The following is a 14597-nucleotide window of genomic DNA, read 5'->3' as shown; positions in this document are numbered from 1 at the left end:
CTCTTAAAAAAACTTTCCATTTCAAACTTATTTTTAATTAAAATACAGTGCATACTAAATTGAATCCCTCTTTTAGTCTCTCAGGGAAGATATAGACACTTTGCAGGGTGACCTTGACATCCTTGGGGTTCTTGGAATGGACCTGATGTTAGCATGTGGGGATACAGACAAACCAGATGTCACGAAAAGCATGGATGAAGTAAGAAACCCTTATCTTAATAGAACCTTTTTATAATCTCGATGCTCTGTTAACTAAAACCATTTGCTGTACCAAAGCTTTATTGCACATGGAACAACTTAAGCAAACTGTGGAATGAATGTCACAAGAAGCTGGAGGATTCCTTGCAGATGGCACTGCACTATCAAGACACCATGCAGGTCAGTGTTGGAACACATTTACGAACGCAAACCTTATATAACAACAGACATTCAAATAATACAACAGCTACATCAAATACAGCTTGCCTTACTCAAGCTGTGTTAGGGCATCCAGCAGTCGTTTATTGTGTTGCACTGGCAAGGTCCTCATTCACTGCTAGTTTTGCTACTGTATGGATGAGTATATATACTCATATATAGAATCCTAGATTTTGTGATCTTCTTATAAATGGGAATACTGTAAGCTAAACAGTATAAACCATGTGGAACAGTAATATAAACATGAAATTAGATTGCTTAATGCAATCTCTGGCTTTTCCTTAATAACAGGGCCTGTTTGAATGGTTGAAATCAGCTGAGTTAAGATCTACAGAAGAGTTCATGGTAGGAACTGACCTGGAATCAGTCAAAGAGCAGCTATGTGATCTCAAGGTAAGCTCGTACCTTAACTTATATTTATGGCCTTCGTGAGGCTTGCTGAAAACTCCAACTTTGCCAGATAAAAGTAACATTTGATTGCAGTTCAGTATTTAAACTAATGTTATTCCAACATGTAATCTGGACCTTTTTTGTCTCAGGAATTCAAGCGGGAACTCTACCAGAAGAAGATTGAGATAGAAAGTCTGAACCATCACTTTGTGTGCCGGCTGTCTCCAGGCTCGGAGCGTCCAGGCTCAGTCTCACCACTGTGTGACTTCAGACAGTGCTGGGACAACCTTGAGACAGAGACTGTGAACAGACAGGTGAGAAATGGAAGCAATTACAATGACGGGCTATTCAACTTTCATCTTTTAATAACAACTTTCACACTGCTACATTGTTATTAACAGCTAAAATTTTACAACATTAGCTAGTTTAGCTTTGTGATTAGAGTTATAACTAGCAATAAAACTTAAATACTGGACAACATAATATCCATTTGTGTTTTCAGCACCTGTTAGAGTGTGCTCTGCTGGGACTTGGTCAGTTCCAAAATACACTAGATGAGCTGCGCACATGGCTTTCCCGCACTGCAGAACAGCTGCATGGCAACCAGCCAATCAGCATTGACCTGCAGACCTGTGAAATAGAGCTAGCTAAACATAAGGTTGGTGGTAATCAAGTGCAAACTTTTGAATTAGACTGACAATGATTCAGTCCTAAATCTCTGACCTCTGATGCTTCTCTCTTCTCAAAGGTGTTACGGAATGATGTCATGTCTCACGTTCGCACAGTCGAGTCTCTGAACCAGGCAGGCAGGAAGCTGCTGGAGGCCGGTTCTGGAGACGGCACACACGGTCTACAGTCTCAGCTGGAAGAGCTGAATGAAAGTTGGGAGTTTGTTCGCTGTGAGACTGAGCGACGGCAGCTGGAATTAGAGAACAGATTAAGTCAGGTGAAACAAACATCTATTTGATGTTCATTAGAATTATAGCAAATGTTAGATGTTAGTGTACTTAGAGCTTCCTATTTGTTTATTTGTTTATGTGTAAACAGAAGCAGTTTTTTCCTGTAGTTTTCTGTAGTTTCAAACTACTGTTTGAGGATGCCCTCTGGTGGTAACTTTCTTTATTACAACCTTTTTGGTTTTAGAAATCTTCTAAACAAATAGTTTTATGGCGTTGATGTTACATGAATAACCTTTCCGCAGCCTTCATATGAAGGAAGTCTTGGTCTTTTCCTATTTTTGATCAATTTTATGTCCTTATTTAAAGCATATTTTGTTTTATTAAAGGTGCAGGATGTCACCATGGAGATTCAGGATCTTATACAGTGGCTGGAAAACACAGACCTCAAACTATCCTCTTCGAAAACCATGTGGGGCATGCCTGATTCCGCAAGTGAACGACTCAGCGCTCACTTAGTAATGTTTATTTATCTTTGAAATACAAAACATAAAATGAAGTGATTAAAATTAGCATTTTTTTGTCAAGCGAAAATGATTATTTGCCAACTCTTGACTCTTCTAACCCACAACAGGAGTTGTGCAATGAAATGGAGTCAAAGCTTCATGCCTACACACGTGTGAACAATGCTATTCACAGGATGATGGAGCGCAGCGACCTCGTGCGAGGGTCATGCACAGAGCACAACTTATCTATTCTTGAACAAAAATGGACATCGGTTTACAGCAAAGTTCAGGACCGCAAAGTAAGTTAACTTACTGCAGGCTAAATGTTATGTACATCAAATTTATTTTCAGTGCATGCATTTCATTATGACTATAGGTTATATATTATTACAACTCAAAGAGATGTTTTACTTGCAGGCCAAGTTGATAGAGGGGCTGAGTCTGGCCAAGGAGTTTCACAGTATCGTCCAGGATATTCTCATAAAGATGAGTGAATGTGAAGAGTCTATTAGGCTTCTTCCTCCTCCAAGCTTTGTTCTGGACACAATTTCCACACAGCTACAAGAACACAGAGTAATTTTTTTTTTTAACATCTACTGTAGTCCTGCTTCTTTTTTGTGTTTTTTTTTTCATAAAAATTGTCATTCTCCTCACAGACTCTGGCGAATGAGGTTAATGGTTACAGTGAGAAGAAGACCACAGTGGAGAATACAGGTCGTAGGCTGACGGAGCTGAGCAGGAAGGATGACTCTGATGTCATTCATAACCTAATCATGACTGTCCAGGATCGATACAAAAAGCTTCAGCAGCGAGGTTCGGAGAGAGGCCGGATGCTGGAGGAGGTTAAAAAGAATGTTAAACAGGTATAGAAGTACTTGTACCAATGTAAAATAATAACCTTTATCGTTGTTAAACTACACTTGCACCTAAATTGTGCCGAGTGCTGCTGAGAGGAAGATTAGTATGCCATCTCTCTTTGTTTCTCATATTTCAGTTTAATGAATCTTGGCGCCTCCTTGTGGACTGGATGACAGAGATTGAACAGACATTAGATACGCATAAAGAGATTGCCGTGTCTCACGAGGAAATAAAGCAACAGCTGATTGAACAGAAGGTGCAAGAATCAACAAAGTCAATTTAAATTGTAGACGCACTGGATATTTTTTAGTTCTGCAAGATATGTTTATTATTCCCTCTTTCCTCTTGGTTTAGGAGTTTCAGAAACTGCTGAGATTAAAGAGACCCATGTACGAAGCCACGATGAAGAGCGGCCGCAGCCTCCATGAGAGAGCTCAGAGCAGCCATGACAGGCAGCACCTGGAAAACTTGCTGGCTGAACTCAAAGACACATGGGACACCATCAGCGGGAAGTCCATTGAGAGGTATACAGGGGCAGGGGCAAGTTTTTTTTTTTTACAGGGGGGCCCAGCTGAGGTGCAGATGGAGAAAGGGATGGCACATGTAAATGACCAATTAAGAAGAAAAAGCTATTGTTTTACAAGTTTATTATCATAAAAGTGGTAATTTTATGTAAAACAGAAGGCCAGATTTTTTTTAGGGGTGCTGCATTCACACACACTCAGACATCTGAAATTTGCCCATTTAAGCACAGTTTAGGATTCCATGTGTTTAAAACGTCTGCTTTAAACTGTAATGGCACCTTGGGGAGCCATTTGGGATTATAGCGTTGGAACATGCCACAGGACAAATTTCTACTTGCTCGTCATGTTTCAAAGATGTACACTCTAAGTGGATTTATGTTTTATTTTTCAGACAGCATAAGCTGGAGGAAGCACTGCTGTTCTCAGGAAGATTCACTGATGCTTTGCAAGCACTGAATGACTGGCTGTTCAGAGCAGAGCCCCAACTCGCTGAAGACGTTCCTGTTGGTGGCGACAAAGACACAGTCAACAATCTCATCGACAAACACAAGGTACAACTTTCACACAAATGAACAAATTCAGATGCCAACTGTGCTGAAAATTTGCCACAATTTAGAAACATTTTTGCAGGATACGCAAACAGTGCACAGCGTATGTACTACAGATAGGCAACTTAAGTTATACTCTTGTCTCCTCACAGAACTAGTGTTAGTATGTTTTATTCATTATGGATCCTATTTTTAAGAAAATTCAGGAAATTGCAGCTTTTTGGCACAATTTTACTTTTTCCAGGCTTTCCAGAAGGAGCTGGGGAAACGAGCCGGATGCATACGGACCCTGAAGCGCTCTGTGAGGGATCTGACCAGGAGCAGTACAGCAGATGCCCACTGGCTGCAGGAGCAGATGCATGAACTGGGGGGACGCTGGGAAGCTGTTTGCAAACTGTCAGTCAGCAAGCAGGACAGGCTGGAGGCTGCACTTCAGCAGGTACTGCTTACAAACACACAACAGCCGTTATCATGTATAGGTATGAAGTCAAAATGATGCTAGTTTTTAAACGTTACAGTTTCATGAATCTTATTCTATAACTTTAGGATTTGTTCTGCTGAAACTTGACTTTGCCTATCTCAATAATATTTTTTTAATATATAGTCTGTCAATAGCACATTTATAACAGTACCCTGCAACTGCCAACTTTAACTTTTTTATTTGTGTCATTGTCTGTGTTCTTCTCAGGCTGAGAGGTTTGATGGTCTCGTTCACTCTTTCATGGAGAGGCTCACTATAGCAGAGAGAATCCTAAAATACGGGGTCATACCTGAAGAAGAAGAGGGTTTGCGGGCCTTCCACAAACAACACAAGGTCAATTTACCAGAAACTGCGTGGGAAAATCCCTTTTCCCATCTTATCTCCTTCTGGGGCTGTCATATAAGTATTGATAAGGAGTCTGTGATTGGCTCAAGGACAAATAAACCCTATGATGGTTAAACTCAGGTGTGAGGAGGATTACTGTGACATCAAGATTTGTTACTCTTATGGGAAAGACTGTTTTACTGATATAAAAATGTACAAGTAGCTGTTTGTTTGAGCCACTGCAACATAAAAGCTCATGACACTGGATAAAAAAATGGGATCAAACTGTTTTTCTATGCTTCTGTAGGAATCACTGGCTGCCTTGCAGACTCAAACAGGGGAACTAGAAAACATCCAGAGTTTGGGTGAGAAGATTCTAAGCTTGTGTCACCCAGACGCCATAATTACTCTCAAATCTTGGCTCGGCGTCACTAAAACCCGTTATGAAGAGGTGAGTGCCTTCATGCCAAAATAATAACACAGAAATGTTCATTTCTCCCAGAATGATTCCAAGATGAACTATGCTAATACCGAGTTAATTATTACCATCAGTGAATGTAGCAAGTGAAACAGGTTCTGAAAGTGTAAAATGTGCTTCCCGAGCCAGGTTCAGACCTGGGCCCAGCAGCAGAGCCAGAAGATCCAGGCCAACTTGGCAGCGCTGGACGCAGAAAAAGAAGAAGTTCAGAGACTACTGGACTGGATCTCATCAGCAGAGGAAGCGCTCAACTTGAGAGATCAAGAGTCGCTGCCTGAGACCACAGAGCAAAACCAAGAATTTACTGAGCACCACATGGTACAGTTTGTCTCTCATCTGCGTTCAGAGCTACGCAAGACACAAACTCACTGAGCTGCATGTTTCTCACACGCTTCATGTTCTTCTATATTAAACTACTTTTTGTTGTAGGTCATAAGTGGATGTAACAATAAAATAATACAATCATCAGTTTTTATCATGCTAACTAGCATCCTTCAAGTTGGGTTAACCTGTGGCTGCAGGGATGCTTGGATCTTTTACTTTAGTGAAAAAAATAAAAAAGATGTTTTTAAAATTCTTGTAAGACAAGTAACTTTAGTAACTTTATTCTTTTACTTCAGTAAAAGTATGAATGTCTGATGACTTCCACAAAACTTTTTTACATATCTTTTGATGAAGTGATGACTTATATACACAGTTTACCATTTAAGTCTTCTCTGCAGCTGCAATAAACCTATAATATTTTCATTTTACTGATCCAAACAAAAATGTCAATTGATATTTATTTAGTTACTTATTTTTTATTTCCACTATGCAAAATGCAAAACAGGGCCTTGTAGGCACAACATCGCAATTATTTCCAGTTTTACTTTGTCTGTTTAGATCAAAAAAGGTGGTGTAGACTTTTGAAGGAGAAGAAAGTAATCTGTTGTGGCTTTGCAATACATTAGTGATGTTTTTTAATCATTTATTTACTGCTCTTTGCAGGTGTTTATGGAGGAAATGAACAAAAAGTTTCCTGAAGTTGAACATGCCACAAAATCCTGCAAACTCAAGAGCTCTCCCAAGCACCAAGTTTCTCCCAGCAAGCGGCCACTCACAAGTAAGAAAAAAGTACAGCTTGCAATAAATTTGAATAAATGTGCTAACATTAAAGGCACTGACAGCTTGAAGACCACTTGAAGATGTGTAAAGCGCATATCATTTGATAAAGTTAATACTTTGACTGATTTCCCACACAGAGAGGAGGAGCACGATGAAGCTGCCGCCTGTGGTACCCATTCCCCTGGAGCACCTTGACCCTCAGACTCCACCGCTCACTCAGCTGGTCAGTCAGTGGCAGAAGCTTTGGCACCTGGCTGTGGCGAGACAAAATCGCTTGGAGCAACACCAGCAAATGCTCAGAGAGGTTTCTGCGCCTTTTCAAAATAGCTTTATAAATGTCCAAATGCTCAAAGACCAGCAGATATATTTTTGGGATTAGTTATGGGACTTTTATTTATTTATTTTTTTTTAGATGGAGGAATTTGCCAATTTTGACTTCAACGTTTGGCGAAAGCGTTACATGCAGTGGATCAGTCACATGAAGTCTCGGATCTTAGACGTGTTCCGGACCATCGATCGAGACCAAGATGGACGCATCAGCCAGAAAGAGTTCATTGATTATGTTCTTGCTTCTAGTAAGACTCTCTGTTCCTGGTCGTGAATTTTAATAAGTGTTCTATTTCAAAATATGTGACGTTATAGACTTCCTTTTATCCAACTTCTCGATTATAGAATTTCCAACCAATTCTCTGGAGATGAACGCAGTTGCAAACATTTTCGACATGAACAACGACGGCTTCATTGATTATTATGAATTTGTTAGTGCGCTCCATCCTAGCAGGGACCCGTACAGGAAAACACTGGATGCAGATCAGATAAATGAAGAGGTAGGGGCAGAGTGTGCACTGTCACTTGAGGTTAAAGTGTTGTATTTATTGCCTTTAATTGTTTCTTCTTTCATAGGTGAGCCGACAGGTGTCACTTTGTAAATGCCCCAAGAGATTCCAAGTGGAGCAAATAAGTGCCAACAGATACAGGGTAAGTTTTGTTTTAAGCACTGAAATACTCTAATCTTCATGTAGAATATTACAGCTTTAACTTTCACTGTGGTATAAACATAAAACATGATCTGTACAAGATAAGGGAGTTTGAAGGTTTAACAACAGTGAATGCTTCAGAACATGAAGTGTCACATACCATACCATCTTCATTGTTTGTTTGCTGCAGTTTGGAGATTCTCAGCAGCTGCGGATGGTTCGAATCCTGCGGAGCACATTGATGGTCAGGGTTGGAGGAGGCTGGACTGCTCTTGATGAGTTCCTGGTAAAGAATGACCCCTGCAGAGGTCTGTAACTTTTGTTTGTATGTATTTTCCCCGAGCAATGCACACATCTTAACCATACTGTGGACAGACTTTTTTTTGTCCTGCAATTCCTTCTGCTAGCCTGTGTTGCACTTCAAACTTTTTCCTTCTTACTTTTTATGAATACAGAGTGACTGGTTGTTGATCAGCTCATTCTAGGGGTTAACTCAAAGAAAAAATGAAATTGAATCAATGCAAATAATTCACCTGCTCTTTGCACCCACCCTGTCAGGATGGAGTGAAATTAACACAGTTTGCAGACATATTTTGGAAGTAATTTAAGAAAGAAAATATTTTAAAAGAAAACAGAAAACAAAAGGACTTACGTGGCATCAAAACCAAAAACCCAAAAGCTTACATGGAGCAGATTGCAGCGAATACAAGGCAGGAGACACAAGGGCAACCAGATAGTGCATAACAGCGAAAAAGAAAAAAAAAAATGAACCAGTTAATAAGTGGAAAACATGAACAGGTTTTAAAGGCAGATGGTAATTTAGGGAAGTGGACACAGGTCAATAATTACTAAGGCCCGGTCCCAATACTCGCACTTCCACCCTCGTTCCACCCTCATGTCCTTCAAATGTGCGTTCATGCTGAAAGGTTTGAGTGCGTAGTGTGTCCCAATTCTCCGGAGTGTTCTTTAGCCCCGCCCCCTTTGTGTACTACATCAGCCCTCTGGCTAAGCTCGCATCCAGGCGGACTTCGGTGAAATATTTACCCACAATTCATCACTGCCCACAATTCATCACTGCCCACAATTCATCACTGCATGTGACGTTTTGAATTTTTTTTTAATTATCTTTATTGACAATGAAAGGGTCTTGAATTAAAAGGCAGAATTATGACAGTGGTGACAGAGCAAGCTGCGTCTGTCATGAAAAAAGCAGTTTTTAAATGTAAAGTACTGAAATATTTACTTTTCACTCTGCTGTACATGTGTGAATACTATCAAACTTTGCTTCGTATTCAACAAGTCATAACAAAACACATTTGAACTGCCAAATATCTCCTGCAATGACTTTGGAAAGCAGAAATACCTAAACTGTACTTTTAAAATTGTACTAGCACCTTCTGAAAATACCAAAACAGGGACCGATCCTGCCCTGTTGGATGTTGCAGTTATGACTCAGAGGCGCAAGACAATGACGTAAGCTGTACTGTCCCAATTCTCCAATGTCTGCATGCTTATGACCTGTGCACACAAACCCTTCTGTGCACTACGACTGAGTACACGCCTCATAGAGGGGTGTAGTGCGTGTATTGGGACCGGGCCAAGCTTGGGACAAGTGTAGATGGGCGTGGCCAGCAAACTAGTAATTGGCTGAGGGTAGATGAATAATGGCAGGAACACGAAGAATACAGGGGGCAGACTCCACAACAGAGGAAGGACAAGACACAGATCACACATAACCAAAATAAAGCTATAGAAACACAAGAGAAAAGTAAACCCAACACACAAGAACTTATTAAACTGACCACAGGATTAACCAGAAAGAAAACAGAACTACAGAAACATGAAAAAAACAATAAACCTAAATACAAAAGGAAACTCAAAGAAAGCCCAAATCCTGACACACGCACTGATCAAGATAGTGTATTTTGTTTTATCACCAGCCACCACTTAAAACCAATGAAAATTCATGATAAATGACAAGTTTCACAGTATTTTCTCAAATTATCTTGCTGTGTCATCAACAGTGAAAGGCCGGACCAACCTGAAGATTAAGGAGAAGTACTTGTCACCAGCAGAAAGCACCACTAAGGGTTTGGCTGTCAGCAGGTCCAACTCGAGCCTCAGTTTGTACAGCAGCGCCTCTGCACCCACCAGCCCCATGACACGCAAGGCAAGCAATGAGCTGCACTGATTACTGCAGAAGTGTTTCCATTTGCTCCGACAATTGACTGATTTAGAAATGATATCTTGCTTTTAGAGTAACTGTTAAAATTTTGACTTGTATCGTGTTTCCGGATTTAGGCATTACTTCGCAGGAGCTTCTCAGGTGACCGGTGCATCCGCCCCAGGAGCTCCATAGCAGCTCTGGGGTCCGATCTTCAATTTGTCCCAACAGGGGAGGACAACTCCCCCTCACCCTCAGGTCAGGAAAAATCTGCATTATCCTGCATGCTGCAGCATTAATCTGTTTCTTAGACGATGTGTTAACTCTGCTCCTGTTTTTAGACGGAGCTGAGAGGTTGCCCACATGATGACCTCTGCATCTAAGCAACATGTGTAAGCTGCAACGCTCAGCCCAAACACAGCCTTGGAGCATCAAAACACAGTGATAACCAAAAGCAAAGTAATAGAGGGTCCAAGACAACGATGCAGTCTGTCACATGTGTCTGACTGAAACTGGAGGAAAAGTACAAGAACTCTCCCCAGAGATAATAGGGAAGGATTTAGAATCTGCATGAAGATAATATCTTTATGTGGAGAACTAGGGCTCAGTTTTGCTTAAAAGAAAGCCTTTTTCTCTTCTTGCATATCACTTATTTACCTGATTATGTATAAAGTAGAACGTTCTGCATGAATGCTGAATGCATGGTAGCCAGAGCCTTTAGCAGAGCTGCTTTATATCAGCTTTCCTTGCTTTTCTGGCTGTGAAAATAAGCAGAGGCAGACAGCAGTGGACCCAAACTCATACAAAAGTGACATACAGCTAGAACTCACATAGATAGCATGTGAAGGTGTTATGCTGTCTGACCGTCCTGAGTGTCCAAATAAAGAACCCACACATACCAAAATCATAATCATGTGACAGCTACAGTCTGCTGGTCCTAAGACTGGGAAATCCTTTTGATTCCATAGAAAGACTGTAGTATTGTTGGCAGGCCCACATTGTTTCTGTTGTTTTGTCTTTTTTGACAACCATGCTGTTTCCATAGTTGGGCATTTTTATTATTTACTCAAAGGATGTTTTAAACAGTGGAGATTATGTACTGAACAATGCACTAAAATACGACAGGATATTGTTGATTTGTAGAGATTATTTTCTCAGGACTGCTTTCGTCTTTGGATGGATGCATTTCTGTGGAACATTACTGTGAACATGTAGATGTGCTGAACGTCTTAGATATTGTTTTTGTCTTTTCATAAATTTGCACTTTTCTGTGTCTGACTACTGTATATATATGTTGTTTTGTTTAGAAGGAAATATGACAGCTGATATAAATACAGTGAAGTTTAAAACAAACTGTAAAATTAGCTTGTTTTTCCATTTTAAAAAGTTTGATGAGAATGAAGTAAAGATGATGAACATTTTTATGTACTGAATTTGTTTTATCATTCTTTTTTACACAGAGTTGATAGTTTTAATGTTTTTCAGTTCAGAAACTTTAACATTATTTCTATGTTAGGCCATTATTCAAGTGTAAAATGTGTTCAGGAAATGAAACTAGTTTTCCTCAAGATGATTTTTGGTTCTGGGAAAAGACAAATGTGCATTATCTGAGCAGAAGTAGTAATCTAGTTTTTATTTTTATTTTTTGTGCTGCTCCCCTTTTATCCACTGCACAAGCTGTCCTGTGTTGTCCTGCATCTGTTTTGTACTCTGTCATTTCATTATAGATCAGTTAATACTAAAGTCTGTATAACAGCAGTATTTGTCTACCTGAAGTTAGAGAAAAGTAATAATTGTATTTGGTCTATGCATTTATCAAAGGAATTTTTTAATGTTAAAACATTTTTACATGATGGAGTGCATTTTCCTCAGCTCACATTTGGGAAACGATGAGAAGACACTGTTTTATATGAATTTAAAAGCCAGATTTGACTCCTGTTGCTATGCAGCCTAATCTTTTAGTACTGTAAATGTTTCCTGCTCACATTCTGATGTCAAACTTAGCAAAAAACTGTAGAAGAACAACTTGTATACCCCCATGTTTTTGTAATAAAATCACGTTTTTGTGATAAGTTTTATCATATTGTGGTGTTTTTATTATAGCGGGAACAGGCATCTTGGTCAGTGACAAACTAAATAAAGAGCTGGCTTTTTCTTTAAGATGTTTCACTACTCATCCAAAGAGCTTTCTCAATTCAGTTTTACAAGTGTGAGGTTTCAAGGTTTTAAAGATAGTGAGCTGTTCTGTTTGTCTCCCTTCCCTCCTGAGTGGTTGTTAGGGTGTATTTGTCAGTTTGGCCCACGTAAGAGATGTTTTGGTCTCTTTCTCTTTGAGAGATGTGTAAAACAAGCCATCTTTGTCACACGTAAAAAACCAACAGTAGGGAAGAAGGTCTCAGGTTTCAACTTTCCAGCATACACAATGAAGCTTCAAACCTAATCCCCAGTCAGTTCCACACCAGTTCACACATTCATGCCTGTGACCAAAACATCTCTCATTTGGAGCAGACCAGCACAGTCCCTAAAATGACCCTCAGGAGGGAGAGTGATTTGCGTGTGTGTTCAGCTCGCAAAAAAGGAGCAACTCATTGCGATATAAAAGCTTGAAACTACGCTTATTTTTTTTTTTTCATTGAGTTTGGAAAATTTCTCAGAAGAGTAGCAAAACATCTACTAACAACAAGAAGAGAAGTTTAGTTGCTATAGAAAAAACTACTGACTTAAAATATACATCAACTTTTGTTGTGACTCAAATTGAAAAAATCATTGAGACCGTCAGTGAGCTGAAACTCAGAGGCCAAGGCCATAGAAGAAGATCAGATTTGTTTGTTTATGACCCTGAATGTCAATAAATATTAAAAAATATGTGCCTTCATTGAAAATAAATATTCACACTCAGAAAACTACTTATTTTTATTCATTTTTTGATCGCCAGCTGAACAGGAGTTCAAGCAGTGTCCTCCATAATTCTCAAATATATAAAGTCTACTGGTCTACTGGAAAAGAGCCTTAGTGAGAGGAAACCAAGAACCTGATTGTCACTCTGACTGAGGTTTCCAAAGAACAACCAGAACTGCAGGCCTCCACTGATCTGAGCTGATCTGCACTTTGAACCACCTTGTTGCTGAAAAGTGCTATATAAATACATTTGACTTGACTTGATTTTGACTTGACTTTGTGGCTTGATGGAACCTTCTCCAAAGAGCAAAACAAACACACAAAAAATCTTCAGCTACTAAAGGAAAAGTGGGTCAGCAGTAACTGTAACGACAGAATGAGGCTGAAGGTCAGGTGTTCACTGTATCATATTTCCTGCCTTTTTCAATGTTGGATTCCCAATGGAAGACATTTCATCTGTGGATTCTCAGCTCGGGCTGCCCTCCTGTTGATGTGTGTCAAGTGAGACTTTAAGATGTGTCCAGAACAAGAAGTGCTGAAAACACACACATCTTTATTTAAATAGAGCCCAGCAGCTGTAGGAAAGACGACAGAGCATTGCATCTCTACAAATAATCACCTGGACTCAGTGTTGCAGCAGAGACTCATACTGAGCAGTTTTCCCTCCCAACACAGCCTTAAAGCCCTCTTTGGACATTGGTGTTTTCAGTTTGCAATATGAAAACATGTAAAAATTACAAGATGATGACAAGAAGGCCCTCGGTAATGTCATCCGTCCCATGAGATGTTCAAACTCTCATAGTCTAGTAGAAATTTTTGCTTAATTAAATCAAGAATGACCAGAATGTGCAACAATTTATACCTACTTTACTACTTTTTAATGTAATTTATGTTAACATTTAATCAATTTAAATTGATTTACTTATTCATATATCATCCATCCACCTTTCCATCCATTTCTTCCACCTATCTGTGGTCGTGTTGCAGACACAACAGGTCCAGGAGAGAAAGCAACACATCCCTCTCTCCAGCTCCTCCTGGAGGATCCCAGAACATTCCCTAGCCAGACAATAATATGCGATCCCTCCAGCAGGCTTCAGGTCTGGCCTGGGGTCTCGTCCTGGAAGGACTTGACTGAAACGTCTCAGTTGGGAGGCACACAGGAGGCCACTCAATCAGAAGCACAAACCAGAGGAACACTCCACCTCGTTTTGTTTTTTTTTTAGCACTGCTTTTGTTTATGATTTTGAACTCCTTTTAGGCATGAAAGACACAATTTCATTCAGTTGGGTGCTTGACATAGTTGAATGTTAATGTAATAAAGACAACTTGACTGGACAGAATAATATTCAGTTTAGCAAAGTACCAAGCAGAAAAACACTGATGTATGTGGCATTTTCTACACAACTAGTTTAAAAACATTTACCTAAAATAAGGTACACATTGTCATGGTGTGTAAAATTATATTTCTAGACTTTAATCATTATATATAAAAACACATCACAAAGTTCTGGGTACAATGAACACTGTCAGTTGTAAAATGCCATCAATGCCATCAGTTGTTGTGGACCATGAAGTACCAGCCGGTGCAGAGGTGCAGTGGAGAGGCTGTCCAGTGAAAAGTACGACTCCCCACAGGTCGCTCATCTGAGCTGGAATTTGAGCTGAACAAAAGCGAGCCTGACCCCGACTGCACTCCCACTCAGCGACCACTGAAAGCTGTCCACTGTCGACTTCTGCTTGACTGCCCACTGGCATGACCCAAATGTGGAGCAACATCTCGTCCCTGTAAGAATCTACCAGACGTGATTTATGTTGTCATTGATACCACATTTAATCCAAAATAGAAGCTCCCTCTGTGCTTCGTTTTCTCTTCATCCACCTGCTTTGACCACTGATATGAAAATTCATGTGTATTGTTTAATCATTTTGCTGTGAAAACGGTGTCTGGAAATGATGGAAAAATTGCACCCAGCAAAAAGAGGAACCGAAACCCCAGAGAGAGAATTCCAGCTCAGAGACTCCTTTGCGA

At 39.9% G+C, this 14597-nt stretch overlaps 1 protein-coding gene across 1 annotated transcript in view; it reads left to right on the top strand.

The window, feature by feature from the left end:
- The window catches only part of LOC108234170 (plectin), a 98749-nt gene extending 87004 nt beyond the window's left edge, over window positions 1-11745 (top strand). The window contains exons 48-73 of the mRNA XM_037980331.1: window positions 77-199; window positions 277-378; window positions 709-810; window positions 957-1121; window positions 1310-1465; window positions 1556-1753; window positions 2093-2221; window positions 2338-2508; window positions 2627-2782; window positions 2866-3072; window positions 3204-3323; window positions 3422-3591; window positions 3983-4142; window positions 4384-4578; window positions 4828-4953; window positions 5252-5395; window positions 5552-5740; window positions 6410-6524; window positions 6664-6830; window positions 6939-7101; window positions 7199-7353; window positions 7430-7504; window positions 7694-7811; window positions 9528-9673; window positions 9805-9925; window positions 10009-11745. Coding sequence (XP_037836259.1) covers window positions 77-199; window positions 277-378; window positions 709-810; window positions 957-1121; window positions 1310-1465; window positions 1556-1753; window positions 2093-2221; window positions 2338-2508; window positions 2627-2782; window positions 2866-3072; window positions 3204-3323; window positions 3422-3591; window positions 3983-4142; window positions 4384-4578; window positions 4828-4953; window positions 5252-5395; window positions 5552-5740; window positions 6410-6524; window positions 6664-6830; window positions 6939-7101; window positions 7199-7353; window positions 7430-7504; window positions 7694-7811; window positions 9528-9673; window positions 9805-9925; window positions 10009-10034 — 3699 coding nt within the window. The 3' untranslated portion in view covers window positions 10035-11745. The remainder of the gene's footprint in view (window positions 1-76; window positions 200-276; window positions 379-708; window positions 811-956; window positions 1122-1309; window positions 1466-1555; window positions 1754-2092; window positions 2222-2337; window positions 2509-2626; window positions 2783-2865; window positions 3073-3203; window positions 3324-3421; window positions 3592-3982; window positions 4143-4383; window positions 4579-4827; window positions 4954-5251; window positions 5396-5551; window positions 5741-6409; window positions 6525-6663; window positions 6831-6938; window positions 7102-7198; window positions 7354-7429; window positions 7505-7693; window positions 7812-9527; window positions 9674-9804; window positions 9926-10008) is intronic.
- Window positions 11746-14597: the final 2852 nt, after the last annotated feature.

Source organism: Kryptolebias marmoratus, linkage group LG16 (genome assembly GCF_001649575.2).
Source record: "Kryptolebias marmoratus isolate JLee-2015 linkage group LG16, ASM164957v2, whole genome shotgun sequence".
NCBI classification, from domain to species: domain Eukaryota; kingdom Metazoa; phylum Chordata; class Actinopteri; order Cyprinodontiformes; family Rivulidae; genus Kryptolebias; species Kryptolebias marmoratus.
Note: the sequence above shows the minus strand (reverse complement) of the source record. Positions and strands in the feature narration are given on the sequence as shown.